Consider the following 12500-nt stretch of genomic DNA (forward strand, 5'->3'; position numbering starts at 1 on the left):
TATAAATACTACTAATCATAATACATCAACAAAAATGATAATTACACCCACAAAGAAATCACGAGCACGAACAATACCCAGAAATAGAGAGAATACAAAAAGACAATGGAAGTTACACCAACAACCCTAATATCATTAAAAGGATCGCAAACAGCCCGTAAGGATTTTATTACTTCATTAATAGACATCTCGCATGCCATAAGACAAGCAACTTTAGTGCCTCTCGCCGCACAGCGCTCGCCGACGTGTCCACCTCGAATATAATAATTTCCATATGATCATTAGATGTGCCTCTTTACAACCCATTCCGTGACGGCTCCGAGTTACCCGCTGTATCAACGGCCTGATCACAAGCCGCGTTGTTATTTGTTTTCTTGTGTTTATATGATGTCTATGGCAGCTGGGTGGCCGAGTCATGCATACAAAGATCCTTGTTGTCTGTTGTTCAATGTTGTTCATTGGCTGTCAGAGAACCTCGACTGTGGGAGGTGATGTCGAGGTCTGTTTATGTGTTATTTATTTGTGTGTTTGGATACTTTTCTTTTTTCTTCTTCTTTGGGGTATCTTTCTTTTGGGGGTGGGATTTTTATTACTATTATTATGGATTTGTGTTTCAGATCGAACCATCGTAATAAATAATGCGCTGATTTTACTAGCTCCCTGAATTATTTGTCACTTTCAGAAACTTTATTAAGGCAAAAATAAAAAATAAACTATTCATATTTTCCTTTTCTGTTCGTGTATACATTACATTTTCCGACCATTTCATTACTGCTAAAAGCCGTAAAATATTTCTTTCTAACAATTCTACAAAACGCTTTTGTGTTTCCCACAATCTCCGGAAAATTCTAAGAAAATTTACATCACCGCTTAAAAGTTTAAAACACAGCCATAAACCTCACAAACTTCCCCAAGAACACTTGGGGGTGAAACTGGTTTGCGCCGAAACACTCCTTCCTTTAAGTGCGTGTCTCGAGTCACAGCCTAATGGCGAACGCATCCAGCAATGCGGAAAACTGTGTAAAGCTTCCGAACAGCAGAGAGAATCCTTACGCTCCACTCTGCCACATTGTCGGGAACTTGCATAAAGTTGCCGAAGCTTTGGCGAACTCTATCCGGGTACTGCAAGAAGCATCACACAACCTCCTGCACTGACACGATCGACACGGACGCCTAATAGAATCGAAGGCGCATAAGTGTCGGCGACGAGAGCCGAGGCCTCAACATGCTTGGTATATCTTTCAAGTTCTCTTAAATATTCAGAATGTCTTCTAAGAGTATGCACTCTGCCGAATATATGTAGCAAAAATATAAAATGTATAACCATACAAACACAGCGGCATTTACACAAACACTATTATATATATATAGATAGATAGATAGATAGATAGATAGATAGATATATTATATATATATATATATATGTATGTATGTATGTATGTATATATATATGCATATATATATATATGTATATGTATATATATATATAGAGAGAGAGAGAGAGAGAGAGAGAGAGAGAGAGAGAGAGAGAGAGAGAGAGAGAATAATATATAATATATAATATATATATACATATATATATATATATACATATATATATATATATATATATATATATATATATACATATATATATATATATATATATATATATATATATATATATATATATATATTGTCTGTTTACAAGCAAATTGTTTTTACTCAAGAACTTTACGACAGACATATTTCAACTCCAGTATCTCAGCATCCTCCAAGGTTAGAATCTGCAACGCTACAAGTAAAAAAAAAAAAAAAGAGGAAACGTCCGCGACATAAACAATGATTTACTGTCGACTAAACCATTGGATGGCGTCTCCCCCCTCCCCCCCTCCTCCCCTCCTCCCCCCCATCAAAAGAAAGAAAGAAGGGGGGAGGGGGGGAGGGGAGGGAACTGGCAGAAATGTCGAGAAGAAAAGACGAAGAAAAGGGGGACTCGTGTAGGGGGACGCTTCAAACTTTGTCACTGCGAGCAAAGAAGACGTGACATCAAGACGGCGAAGGAGTGGCAGAAGAAGACGCGTAGGTGTGGGGGGGGAGGGGGTGGAGGGGGATTAGGGGAGGAGGGGAGGGGGGGTGGTGGAGGCGAAGGGAAGCTCTAAAGATGAAAAACTGTCAGAAAATTCTCCATGCATTCGGGTGGGTTCTTGTAAACGTACAATTTTCCAAAAATAGAGGAATAGATACACGCAGATACGTTATAGATACTCAAGCATTCTCTAAATATCTGCGTTTGTATGTTTATATCTATACATATCAATATCTATGCATATCTCTCTATTAATCTGTATGTGTACACACACACACACACACACACACACACACACACACACACACACACACACACACACACACACACACACACACACACACACACACACACATATGTGTGTATAAATATGTATGTATGTATATGTATGAATGTGTATATATATATATATATATATATATATATATATATATATATATATATATATATATATATATATATATATATATATATATATATATATATATATATATATATATATATATATATATATATATATATATATATATATATATATACATATCTTTGTGTGTGTGCGTTTGCGTTTGTGAGTGTATATGGGGGGGGGGGGGTTATATATAAATATATAGATAGATAAACGGAGAAATAGATACAGGTACCTTTGTATACAGTGTATGCCTATAAAAGAAAAAAAAAGGTAAACAAAATTGTTACCTTAATGTCAGCGTCGGAGCCAAGAGTGACTAAGGGATGAACTTGGCCCTTAATGGCTAAAAAGTTTTCTCCATAAAAGAAACTTGGAGCTTGTGGGGGAAAAGTCATTTCACTGCCCTGTTTTGCTCTCGAGACATTTTAATTATCTCATTACCCAGGAATAACAAGATAATTCCAGAAATGAGTTTTTACTTTTTTTTAAACAATGTCATCATAAAAACCCGTTTTATATCTTATAAGAAAATGTGCAAAAAACCCTCTCATGGGTTAATTTTAACTGGAAGTTATGAAACACTTCAACGGTCTCCAGCTTGATAGATGTTATAGTTGCACACACACGGGTTATATCATGCTAGTTGTGCGTTCCCCAATGTATACTACATTTATATATATTTACATATACATGTATTTCATAGCTACATATATACTTACCACAGAGTGAACAATCCCTACCATGCACCTGCATACGGTTGCTGTACATTTTTTTTTCTTTGCGAAAATATAAATAATGTGTGTTTGAGAGAACAGCCATAACAACATCAAACAACAACAATAACAAAAAACATCATCTTTAGCTCACAGGGTGTCGGGGTGTGTGGCGATCCATCTCTCCTCCCTTACCAACCTGCAATAAACAGAAAGAATAATTAAGATTTCGAAAAGAGGTATCGAGTTTATGATGTTTTGAATCATGAGTAAGAATGAGCAATCATCATCGGAACATTTGCATACGCATTTCTCGGCAAATAAACCCGAGGAAATTCAGAAATGCCGACAACAGACAAACTCCCTCGCATTGGACTTCATCAAAACGCACCTGTTTATCCCTCTCTCGATTAGCTATCAACAAAACAATCCGCGCACGTGATCTATCGGAAAAAAGAAGAGAAAAAATATCACCCCGATGCCTCATTATATATGCAGCCAGCCAGGCACAAATACCTTTATATCAGAGCCATAATGAGATTCCAATTAGATAACTGACTTCCAATGACGAGCTTCACGATGGCGGAGGCGGCGCTAATGTCGGCATCTGGTGAGTCGTCGCGGTATCGGGACGCCGTTACCGCGCCCACGATGGCTTCTTGCCGCGGCGGAAGGGCGGACTCGATCGCGGCCTTGCATTGTCTCGCGCGGGAGGCCCTCGAGGAGGTTCTATCGCTGTTCATCGCCGGGGAGTGCCTTGTTCTTTGTTCAGGCAGGGCTCGTGGTGGACCTTCGAGGCAGTCTGTGGTTCATTTACTTGACTCGAATCCGCTTCGTCCTCGCCGCTCTCTCCAATCCTTTATTACGAACTTCCTCTTACTTCGACCCACACTTCCCCTTCTCTCCCTCACCCTCATCCTTCCCTACGTCCCTTATCCTCATCCCCCACACCTTATTACCCGACCCTCACATCCCCACACAGTTTTACCCCTTCCCTAACCCTCATTCCCCACTTCCTTCCAACGCCTTCCCCCACTTCCTTCCAACTCCCATTCCCCACTTCCAACGCCTTCCCCCACTTCCTTCCAACCCCCATCCCCCATTTCCTTCCAACCCCCATCTCCCACTTCCTTCCAACCCCTTCCCCAACCCCCAACCCCCACTTCCTTCCCCAACCCCCACTTCCAACGCCTTCCCCCACTTCCTTCCAACCCCTTCCCCAACCCTACCCCCATCCCCCACTTCCTTCCAACCCCTTCCCCCCACTGCCACACCCACCACTCGCCCCCCCCCTATCGTCCTCCCTCTCCCCTACCCTGCATCTGGTGCTCTCTCCTTATCATCCGTTCCTCCAGATAACCCGACCGGGGCGTCATTCCCGCACGGCGCGGCTTCGATTAACGTTCTCCATCATCTCTAAACCGCGACCGGAGCTCCTTACTCGCAAGATCCGATTGTTGCTTCGCTCAACTGCAACTTCCTCCGTCCGCTCCATTAAATCCGTTGATAAAGTAGCATTTAAGCGCACTGGATGGAAAATGGTAGAATGCGAATGGGAAATATTGGGAGAAAACGATCTCAGTCTTGGTTGCAAAGTGAAAAAAGAATAGGTATGATTTGTCGGTAAAACTAAATTGCCCGGTAGCAAAAACAAGGATAGATAACATTAAAATAACATTTAAGTAACAAATAAATCAATACAGATTTCCTCGCACATATTCCCCTCCGATATAGTAAGTGCTCCAAGTGATAAAAAGTAACCAAAGGAGCCATATGAATATAAAAACAATACACCATCGCATTGGGAAGTAATCTGTAATCTGAGTCAGTCTATTTCCAAGATCTTCTCGGAATAATTAATACTCGCCAGATTTTCCCTCCGCCTCCTCCAGAAGGACCCTTGTCGGGGATTCCCCTTCTGATCTCCCATCCATAGAGAGTCCTAACGGTGCTTCACGTCGTCGTTTGACATAATTTTTCTTTATCCGGCTCTTATCTCGTAAGCTCAAAGAACTCGCACTTCTGTTCCTCTTCCCTCTTACTCTTTTCAGGGGGAGCTATATCATCTCCTCCTTTCTTTAGACGTCACGTATGTTCCCATCTTTTCCTCCCCTTTTCTGAATCGTAATACCCCCCCCTTTTCTCCCTCCTCCTCCCTTTTTTCTCCCCTTTTCTGAATCGTAATAACCCCCCCTTTTTCTCCCTTTTCCTTCCTTCCTTCCTTTCTCTCTCACTCTCTCCTCCCATTCTCTCGCCCGGATTCCCTCTTCTCCCCGGCACTGTCATCCCCCTGCCGCCTCACAGAGAACCTTTAAAAATCCCATAACTTCCCTAATATCTCCAACAACAATCTTCCTTAAGCCCCAAACTTCCCCCGGCGTCTTCACAACCCAGTCACTTCCTCAGGAACTCTTTAAGGGACCCTTTGTATCCTTCTTACCTTCGTCGCCGCAGCCGTGTGATCTCTGTATCCTCTCCTTAAAACCCTCTTTGCGGATTTCAAAGGCGAGATGAATCTGTGTTTTCTTTCCCGTGGTTTTTCTTCTTGCTGAGGCTTTTATTCCCTCCTTATTAAATCTATTATTGTATTGATGACTGAGATTTCATATGCTTAATGATCATGATATATATATATATACATATATATATATATATATATATATATATATATATATATATATATATATATATATATGTATATATATATATGTATATATCTATATGTATATATCTATATGTATATATCTACATCTATATCTATCTATCTATCTATCTATCTATATGTATATGTATATATCTATATCTATATCTATCTATCTATATATGTATACATACATATATATATATATATATATATATATATATATATATATATATATATATATATATATATATGTGTGTCTGTATGTGTGTGTGTGTGTGTGTGTGTCTGTATGCGTGTGTGTGTGTGTGTGTGTGTGTGTCTGTATGCGCGTGTATGTGTGTATGTGTGTCTGTATGCGTGTGTATGTGTGTATGTGTGTCTGTATGCGCGTGTATGTGTGTATGTGTGTCTGTATGTGTCTGTATGTGTCTGTGTGTATGCTTGCATGAAAATCTACACGTACATCATCCCCTTCACCCGCAGAGACCACCTCGCTTCCCCAACCCTAATTCCCGAGCCATTCCCCGTGATTTTCCCGAAGCAACAACGCCCACCGCCTCGCCCTCCCCAACACAGCGCCCGACGAATCCCCTGCAATTCCGCCCACTGCCGCCCACTCTTCCCGCCCACCGCCGCCCACTCTTCCCGCCCAACCCGCACATCTCCTTCAATTTCCCTAAAGTGCTTTCGCTCTCCACCCCGGCGTGTCACGTACCCGACAGTCGTGTCATTTTCCCCTCCTCCTCCTCCTTCCCCTCTTCCCCTGTCTATACCCAGCCCCTCCCTCCTTCCCCCTTCCCCTCTTCCCCTGTCTCTACCCAGCCCCCCCCCTCCTTCCTTCTTCCCCCTTCCCCTGCCTATACCCAGTACCCCCTCCTTCCCCCTTCCCCCCTTCCCTATGTCTATACCCAGCCCCTCCCTCCTTCCCCCTTCCTCTCTTCCCCTGTCTATACCCAGCCCCTCCCTCCTTCCTCCTCCCCCTTCCCCTGTCTGTACCCAGTCCCCTCTCCTTCACCCCTTCCCCTCTTCCCCTGCCTATACCCAGTCCCCTCCCCCCTCCTTCCTTCTTCCCCTGTCTGTACCCTGTCCCCTCTCCTTCCCCCTTCCCCTCTTCCCCTGCCTATACCCAGTCCCCCCCCCTTCCCCCTTCCCCTCTTCCCCTGCCTATACCCAGTCACCCCCTCCCCCCTCCTTCCTACTTCCCTTGCCAATACCCAGTCCCCCCTCCTTCCCCCATTCCCCTCCTCCCCTGTCTATACCCAGTCCCCCCTCCTTCCCCCATTCCCCTCCTCCCCTGTCTATACCCAGTCCCCCCTCCTTCCCCCTCACTCTCTTCCCCTGCCTATACCCAGTCCCCCCCCCTTCCCCCCTCCTCCCTTCCCCTGTTTATACCCAGTCCCCCCCCCCCTTCCCTCTTCCCCTCTTCCCCAGCCCAGGCTTTTGTTTTTCCAAAGCTTCTCACGTCCCGCATCCTTCCTCAACTTAAAACTAATGAGACACGCTGGAAAAAAAAGGAAAAAATAAAAATAAAAAAAAAAAGAAAAAAAATCGACGCACCTGTCCCTTCGAATTCAAATAAGGATGGATATGTGTGCGATATTTTAGAATTAGATGTAATACGGAGTACTATGTCTTCTTTTACATCTCTTTATATTCCTTCTTTCCTTCTGTCTGCTCTTCCTCCTGTCTCCGTCTCAAGTTCTTGTTCTTCTCATCCTCTTTTCTTTCCTACTCCCTTTCCGTCTTTCTTTTCCACTTTCTCTCATTCCTCACCCTTCCCCTTCCATTTCATTCCAACTCTCTTCCTTCTTCTTTTTTCATCTTCCTTCCTCCAACGTTCTTCCCCTCCCACTTTCTTCTCCCTTCTTACCCTCCCACTCTCCCTCACCTTTCTTTCCCCCTCCATCCCTCCCAACACCAATCCCTCCTCCCTTCCCCCCTCACCCTCCCTCCTTCCCCTTCTCCCCCTCCCCCTCCATCACTCCTTCCTCCCCTTTCTCCCCCTCCATCCCTCCCTCCTTCCTTTTCTCCCCCTCACCCTCCCTCCCTTCCTCCTTCCCTTTCTCCCCCTCCCCCTCCATCCCTCCCTCCCTACCTTTCTCCCCCTCACCCTCCCTCCCTCCCTCCTTCCCTTTCTCACACCCTCACCCTCCCTCCTTCCTTCCCTTTCTCCCCCTCCCTCCTTCCCTTTCTCCCTCCTTCCCTTCCCCCCCTCCCCCTCTATCCCTCCCTCCTTCCCTTTCTCCCCCTTCACCCTCCCTCCCTCCTTCCCTTTCTCCCCCTCCATCTCTCCCTCCTCCCCTTTCTCCCCCTCCCCCTCCCTCCCTCCCTCCTCCCCTTTCTCCCCCCTCACCCTCCTCCCCTTTCTCCCCCTCCCTCCCTCCCTCCTTCCCTTTCCCCTCCTCCCCCTCCCTCCCTCCCTCCTTCCCTTTCTTCCCCCTCCCCCTCACCCTCCATCCCCCCTTCTTCCCTTTCTCCCCCCTCACCCTCCCTCCCTCCCTCCCTCCTCCCTTCAAAGTCCCCATCAGTAATCAAGACAAATAACCTGTTCATCACGGCCGCCGCCCCGCTTCTTCCGCCCGCCTCCCCCCCCCCCAACCCTTCGCCTCCCCTCCTTTCCCGCGCCACAAATGCCCATAAGTCGGCGAGGTTGACGGCGAGCAGCGGGGGGCGGTAAAGTAGGGGGCTGAGGAGGCCGTTGGGGAGATTGCCGGGGCGGCCGTCTCGCTGGGGCGCCGCTGGTGGCTCGAGCCGGTTCTTGCTGTGGGGGTGTGGGTGGCTCTTGGGTGTGGGTGGCTCTTGGGTGTGGGTGGCTCTTGGGTGTGGGTGGCCCTTGGGTGTGGTTGGCTCTTGGGTATGGGTAGCTCTTGGGTGTGGGTGGCTCTTGGGTATGGGTGGCTCTTGGGTGTGGGTGGCTCTTGGGTGTGGGTGGCTCCTGGGTGTGGGTGGCTCTTGGGTGTGGGTGGCTCTTGAGTATGGTTGACTCTTGGGTGAGGGTAGCACTTGGGTGTGGGTGGCTCTTGGGTGTGGGTGGCTCCTGGGTGTGGGTGGCTCCTGGGTGTGGGTGGCTCCTGGGTGTGGGTGGCTCTTGGGTGTGGGTGGCTCTTGGGTATGGGAGGCTCTTGGGTTATGGTGGCTCTTGGGTATGGGTGGCTCTTGGGTATGGGTGGCTCTTGAGTGTGGGTGGCTCTTGAGTGTGGGTGGCTCTTGGGTGTGGGTGGCTCTTGGGTGTGGGTGGTTCTTGGGTGTGGGTGGCTCTTGGGTGTGGGAGGCTCTTGGGTGTGGGAGGCTCTTGGGTGTGGGTGGCTCTTGGGTGTGGGTGGCTCTTGGGTGTGGGTGGCTCTTGGGTGTGGGTGCCTCTTGGGTGTGGGTGGCTCTTGGGTGTGGGTGGCTCTTGGGTAGGGGTGGCTCTTGGGTGTGGGTGGCTCTTGGGTATGGATGGCTCTTGGGTGTAGGTGGCATTTGGGTGTGGGTGGCACTTGGGTGTGGGTGGCTCTCGGGTGTGGGTGGCTCTTGGGTGTGGGTGGCTCTTGGGTGTGGGTGGCTCTTGGGTGTGGGTAGCTCTTGAGTAGGGGTGGCTCTTGAGTAGGGGTGGCTCTTGGGTGTGGGTGGCTCTTGGGTGTGGGTGGCTCTTGGGTGTGGGTGGCTCTTGGGTAGGGGTGGCTCTTGGGTGTGGGTGGCTCTTGGGTATGGATGGCTCTTGGGTGTGGGTGGCTCTTGGGTGTGGGTGGCTCTTGGGTGTGGGTGCCTCTTGGGTGTGGGTGGCTCTTGGGTGTGGGTGGCTCTTGGGTGTGGGTGGCTCTTGGGTGTGGGTGGCTCTTGGGTGTGGGTGGCTCTTGGGTGTGGGTGGCTCTTGGGTATGAATGGCTCTTGGGCATGGGTGGCTCTTGGATGTGGGTGGCTCTTGGGTGTGGGTGGCTCTTGGGTGTGGGTGGCTCTTGGGTATGGATGGCTCTTGGGTGTGGGTGGCTCTTGGGTGTGGGTGGCTCTTAGGTGTGGGTGGCTCTTAGGTGTGGGTGGCTCTTGGGTGTGGGTGGCTCTTAGGTGTGGGTGGCTCTTGGGTGTGGGTGGCTCTTGGGTGTGGGTGGCTCTTGGGCATGGGTGGCTCTTAGGTGTGGGTGGCTCTTGGGTATGAATGGCTCTTGGGCATGGGTGGCTCTTGGGCATGGGTGGCTCTCGGGTATGGGTGGCTCTTGGATGTGGGTGGCTCTTGGGTGTGGGTGGCTCCTGGGCATGGGTGGCTCTTAGGTGTGGGTGGCTCTTGGGTGTGGGTGGCTCTCGGGTGTGGGTGGCTCTTGGGTTCGGATGGGTCTTGTGGGAGCCTGCGTTTTGTGTCGATGGTAAACCTTCCAGTTGTTTACGCTGAATACCAACGTTCATATATGAGACACGCACACGGATGTCCCTGTGATAATAATTTGGATATGAGTCGTGTGTCAAATTGGTTCCTGTGCTGAGATGGTTGTTATGAGTGGATGGTTCTTGTGTTTGAATGTCTTTTGTGCTGGATGGTTCCGTGTTAGATGAATTTCATATGTGACCGGTTCTTGATGTGATTCTAGTTGTTTTATATATTGAAGTTGGACAGTATACCTACCAAAATTCGCAAACCATTATATATATATATATATATATATATATATATATATATATATATATATATATATATATATATATATATATATATATATATATATATATATATATATATATATATATATATATATATATATATATATATATATATAAACACACACACACATATAGATATATATTGATATATGTATGTATATACACATATATGTATGTATGCATGTATGTATGTATGTATGTATGTATGCATGTATGTATGTATGCATACATGTATGCATCTATGTATATCTGCGTGAGTATGTGACTGAATATATATACATATACACATATAAAAACACCACCAACTATTCTACTCTGTAAGAACGAGTTTGACGCAAACACATCGAGGAACATAATGCTTAACCGTGTCACGTCTCAGCACCTTCTTCCCATCAAAGAAACACAGGCAAGAAAAACAAACTAAAGTAAAATGAAAAAAGGAAAAAAAGAAAAAAGAAAAAAAAAAATCGTGTCACACTCTCCGTGCGAAGGTGTTGTTTACCTGTGGATGGCTCATTAAGCGAGTGAGGTGAGGGAAGAGGAGTAGCGAGGGGAGGCGAGGCGAGGGGAGGCGAGGAGAGGGGAAATGGAACGCGTGAGGAAAGAGGGGATGGAATGGGGAAGGAGAGAAAATGCGAGAGAGGAGAAAGGGTGGAGGACGAATTGGGGAAAGGGATTGCTGGAGAAAAGAGAGAAAATAGAGAGAAAGGGACGAACGAATAGGAAAGTTGAGATATTCAAGAGAAATTGGGAAGGGGGAAGAGAGAAAATGGAAATAGGACAAGAATTTAGACGAGAAAATGGAAACAGGACAAGAAAAACATTAGATGGAAAAGGAAACAGGATAACATGGAGACTAAAAAACAAAGGAAAATAAGCCTAGCGAAAGAGATGCAACAAAAAGAAAGAAGAGACACACAAAAATGGAAGAAGTGACAAGAAAACCAGGCAGAAATTAGAGAAAAGGGAAGAGGCTCGAAGACGAAAAGACGAAACGGGGGTGAGGGGAGGGAAATGCAACAAAGGAAGAGGGGAAATGTGGCGATAAGTTGGGGAGTGATGCGAAGCAAGAGATGGCAAGACGAGGGGAGAAGGGCGGATTGCGCGAGGAGAAAGAGAGGGAGAAAGAAACAGCATTAGAGAGTATTTCAAGGGGAAGCAAGGGGAAAGGAGAAGTGAGAAGAGGAAAAGAAAGAAAGTTGAAAGAGAAGGAGAGAGAGAGTGAGGTGGAACAAAGAGGGAGAAAGAGAGGGGGAAGGATGACAGAAGAGAATGGAAAGACCACAAAAGAAAAAAAAAACTTGAAAAGAGAGATAAAAATTTTATATATATATATATATATATATATATATATATATATATATATATATATATATATATATGTGTGTGTGTGTGTGTGTGTGTGTGTGTGTGTGTGTGTGTGTGTGTGTGTGTGTGTGTGTTTGTGTGTGTGTGTGTGTGCACATATATGTATATACATATGTATGTGTATGTATATATATACATGTATACATACATACATACATATATATATATATATATATACATATATACATACATATATAAATATACCTATACATACATATACACACACACATACACGTATACACGTATATATGATCACATATACGCACACACACACACACACACGCACAATCACACATAAAAACGCACAATAACACACGCACACACACACACATACACACGCACGCACACACACACACACAATAACACAATAACACACACACACACGCACACAACCAAACACACACACACATATGAGTGAGGGGAAGACAGACCAAGACTGAAACATAAATGGAAGAGACACAGAAAAAATGTGAAAGGAATTGGTAAGAAGAAACGAGAACTTGAGGAGGTAGTGAGATAGATAAAGGGATAAAGGAGAGAATAGGGATGATCAAGATGGTAAAGTGAGAGAAAGAATAATGAGAAAAAGGAAGAAGAAAAGGTGAACAAATAAGAGAAGGGGAGAGAAGAGTGAGGGAAAAGATAGACAGACAGATATATATTGAA

General features: G+C 45.9%; 1 protein-coding gene across 1 annotated transcript in view; it reads right to left on the reverse strand.

The window, feature by feature from the left end:
- Positions 1-4562: 4562 nt before the first annotated feature.
- LOC113817426 (uncharacterized) overlaps positions 4563-12500 on the reverse strand; it is a 14747-nt gene continuing 6809 nt past the window's right edge. The window contains exons 2-4 of the mRNA XM_070136038.1: positions 8434-10239; positions 5631-5767; positions 4563-4717 (exon numbers count right to left, since the gene is read on the reverse strand). Coding sequence (XP_069992139.1) covers positions 4563-4717; positions 5631-5767; positions 8434-10239 — 2098 coding nt within the window. The remainder of the gene's footprint in view (positions 4718-5630; positions 5768-8433; positions 10240-12500) is intronic.

This window comes from Penaeus vannamei, chromosome 21 (genome assembly GCF_042767895.1).
Source record: "Penaeus vannamei isolate JL-2024 chromosome 21, ASM4276789v1, whole genome shotgun sequence".
Classification (NCBI taxonomy): domain Eukaryota; kingdom Metazoa; phylum Arthropoda; class Malacostraca; order Decapoda; family Penaeidae; genus Penaeus; species Penaeus vannamei.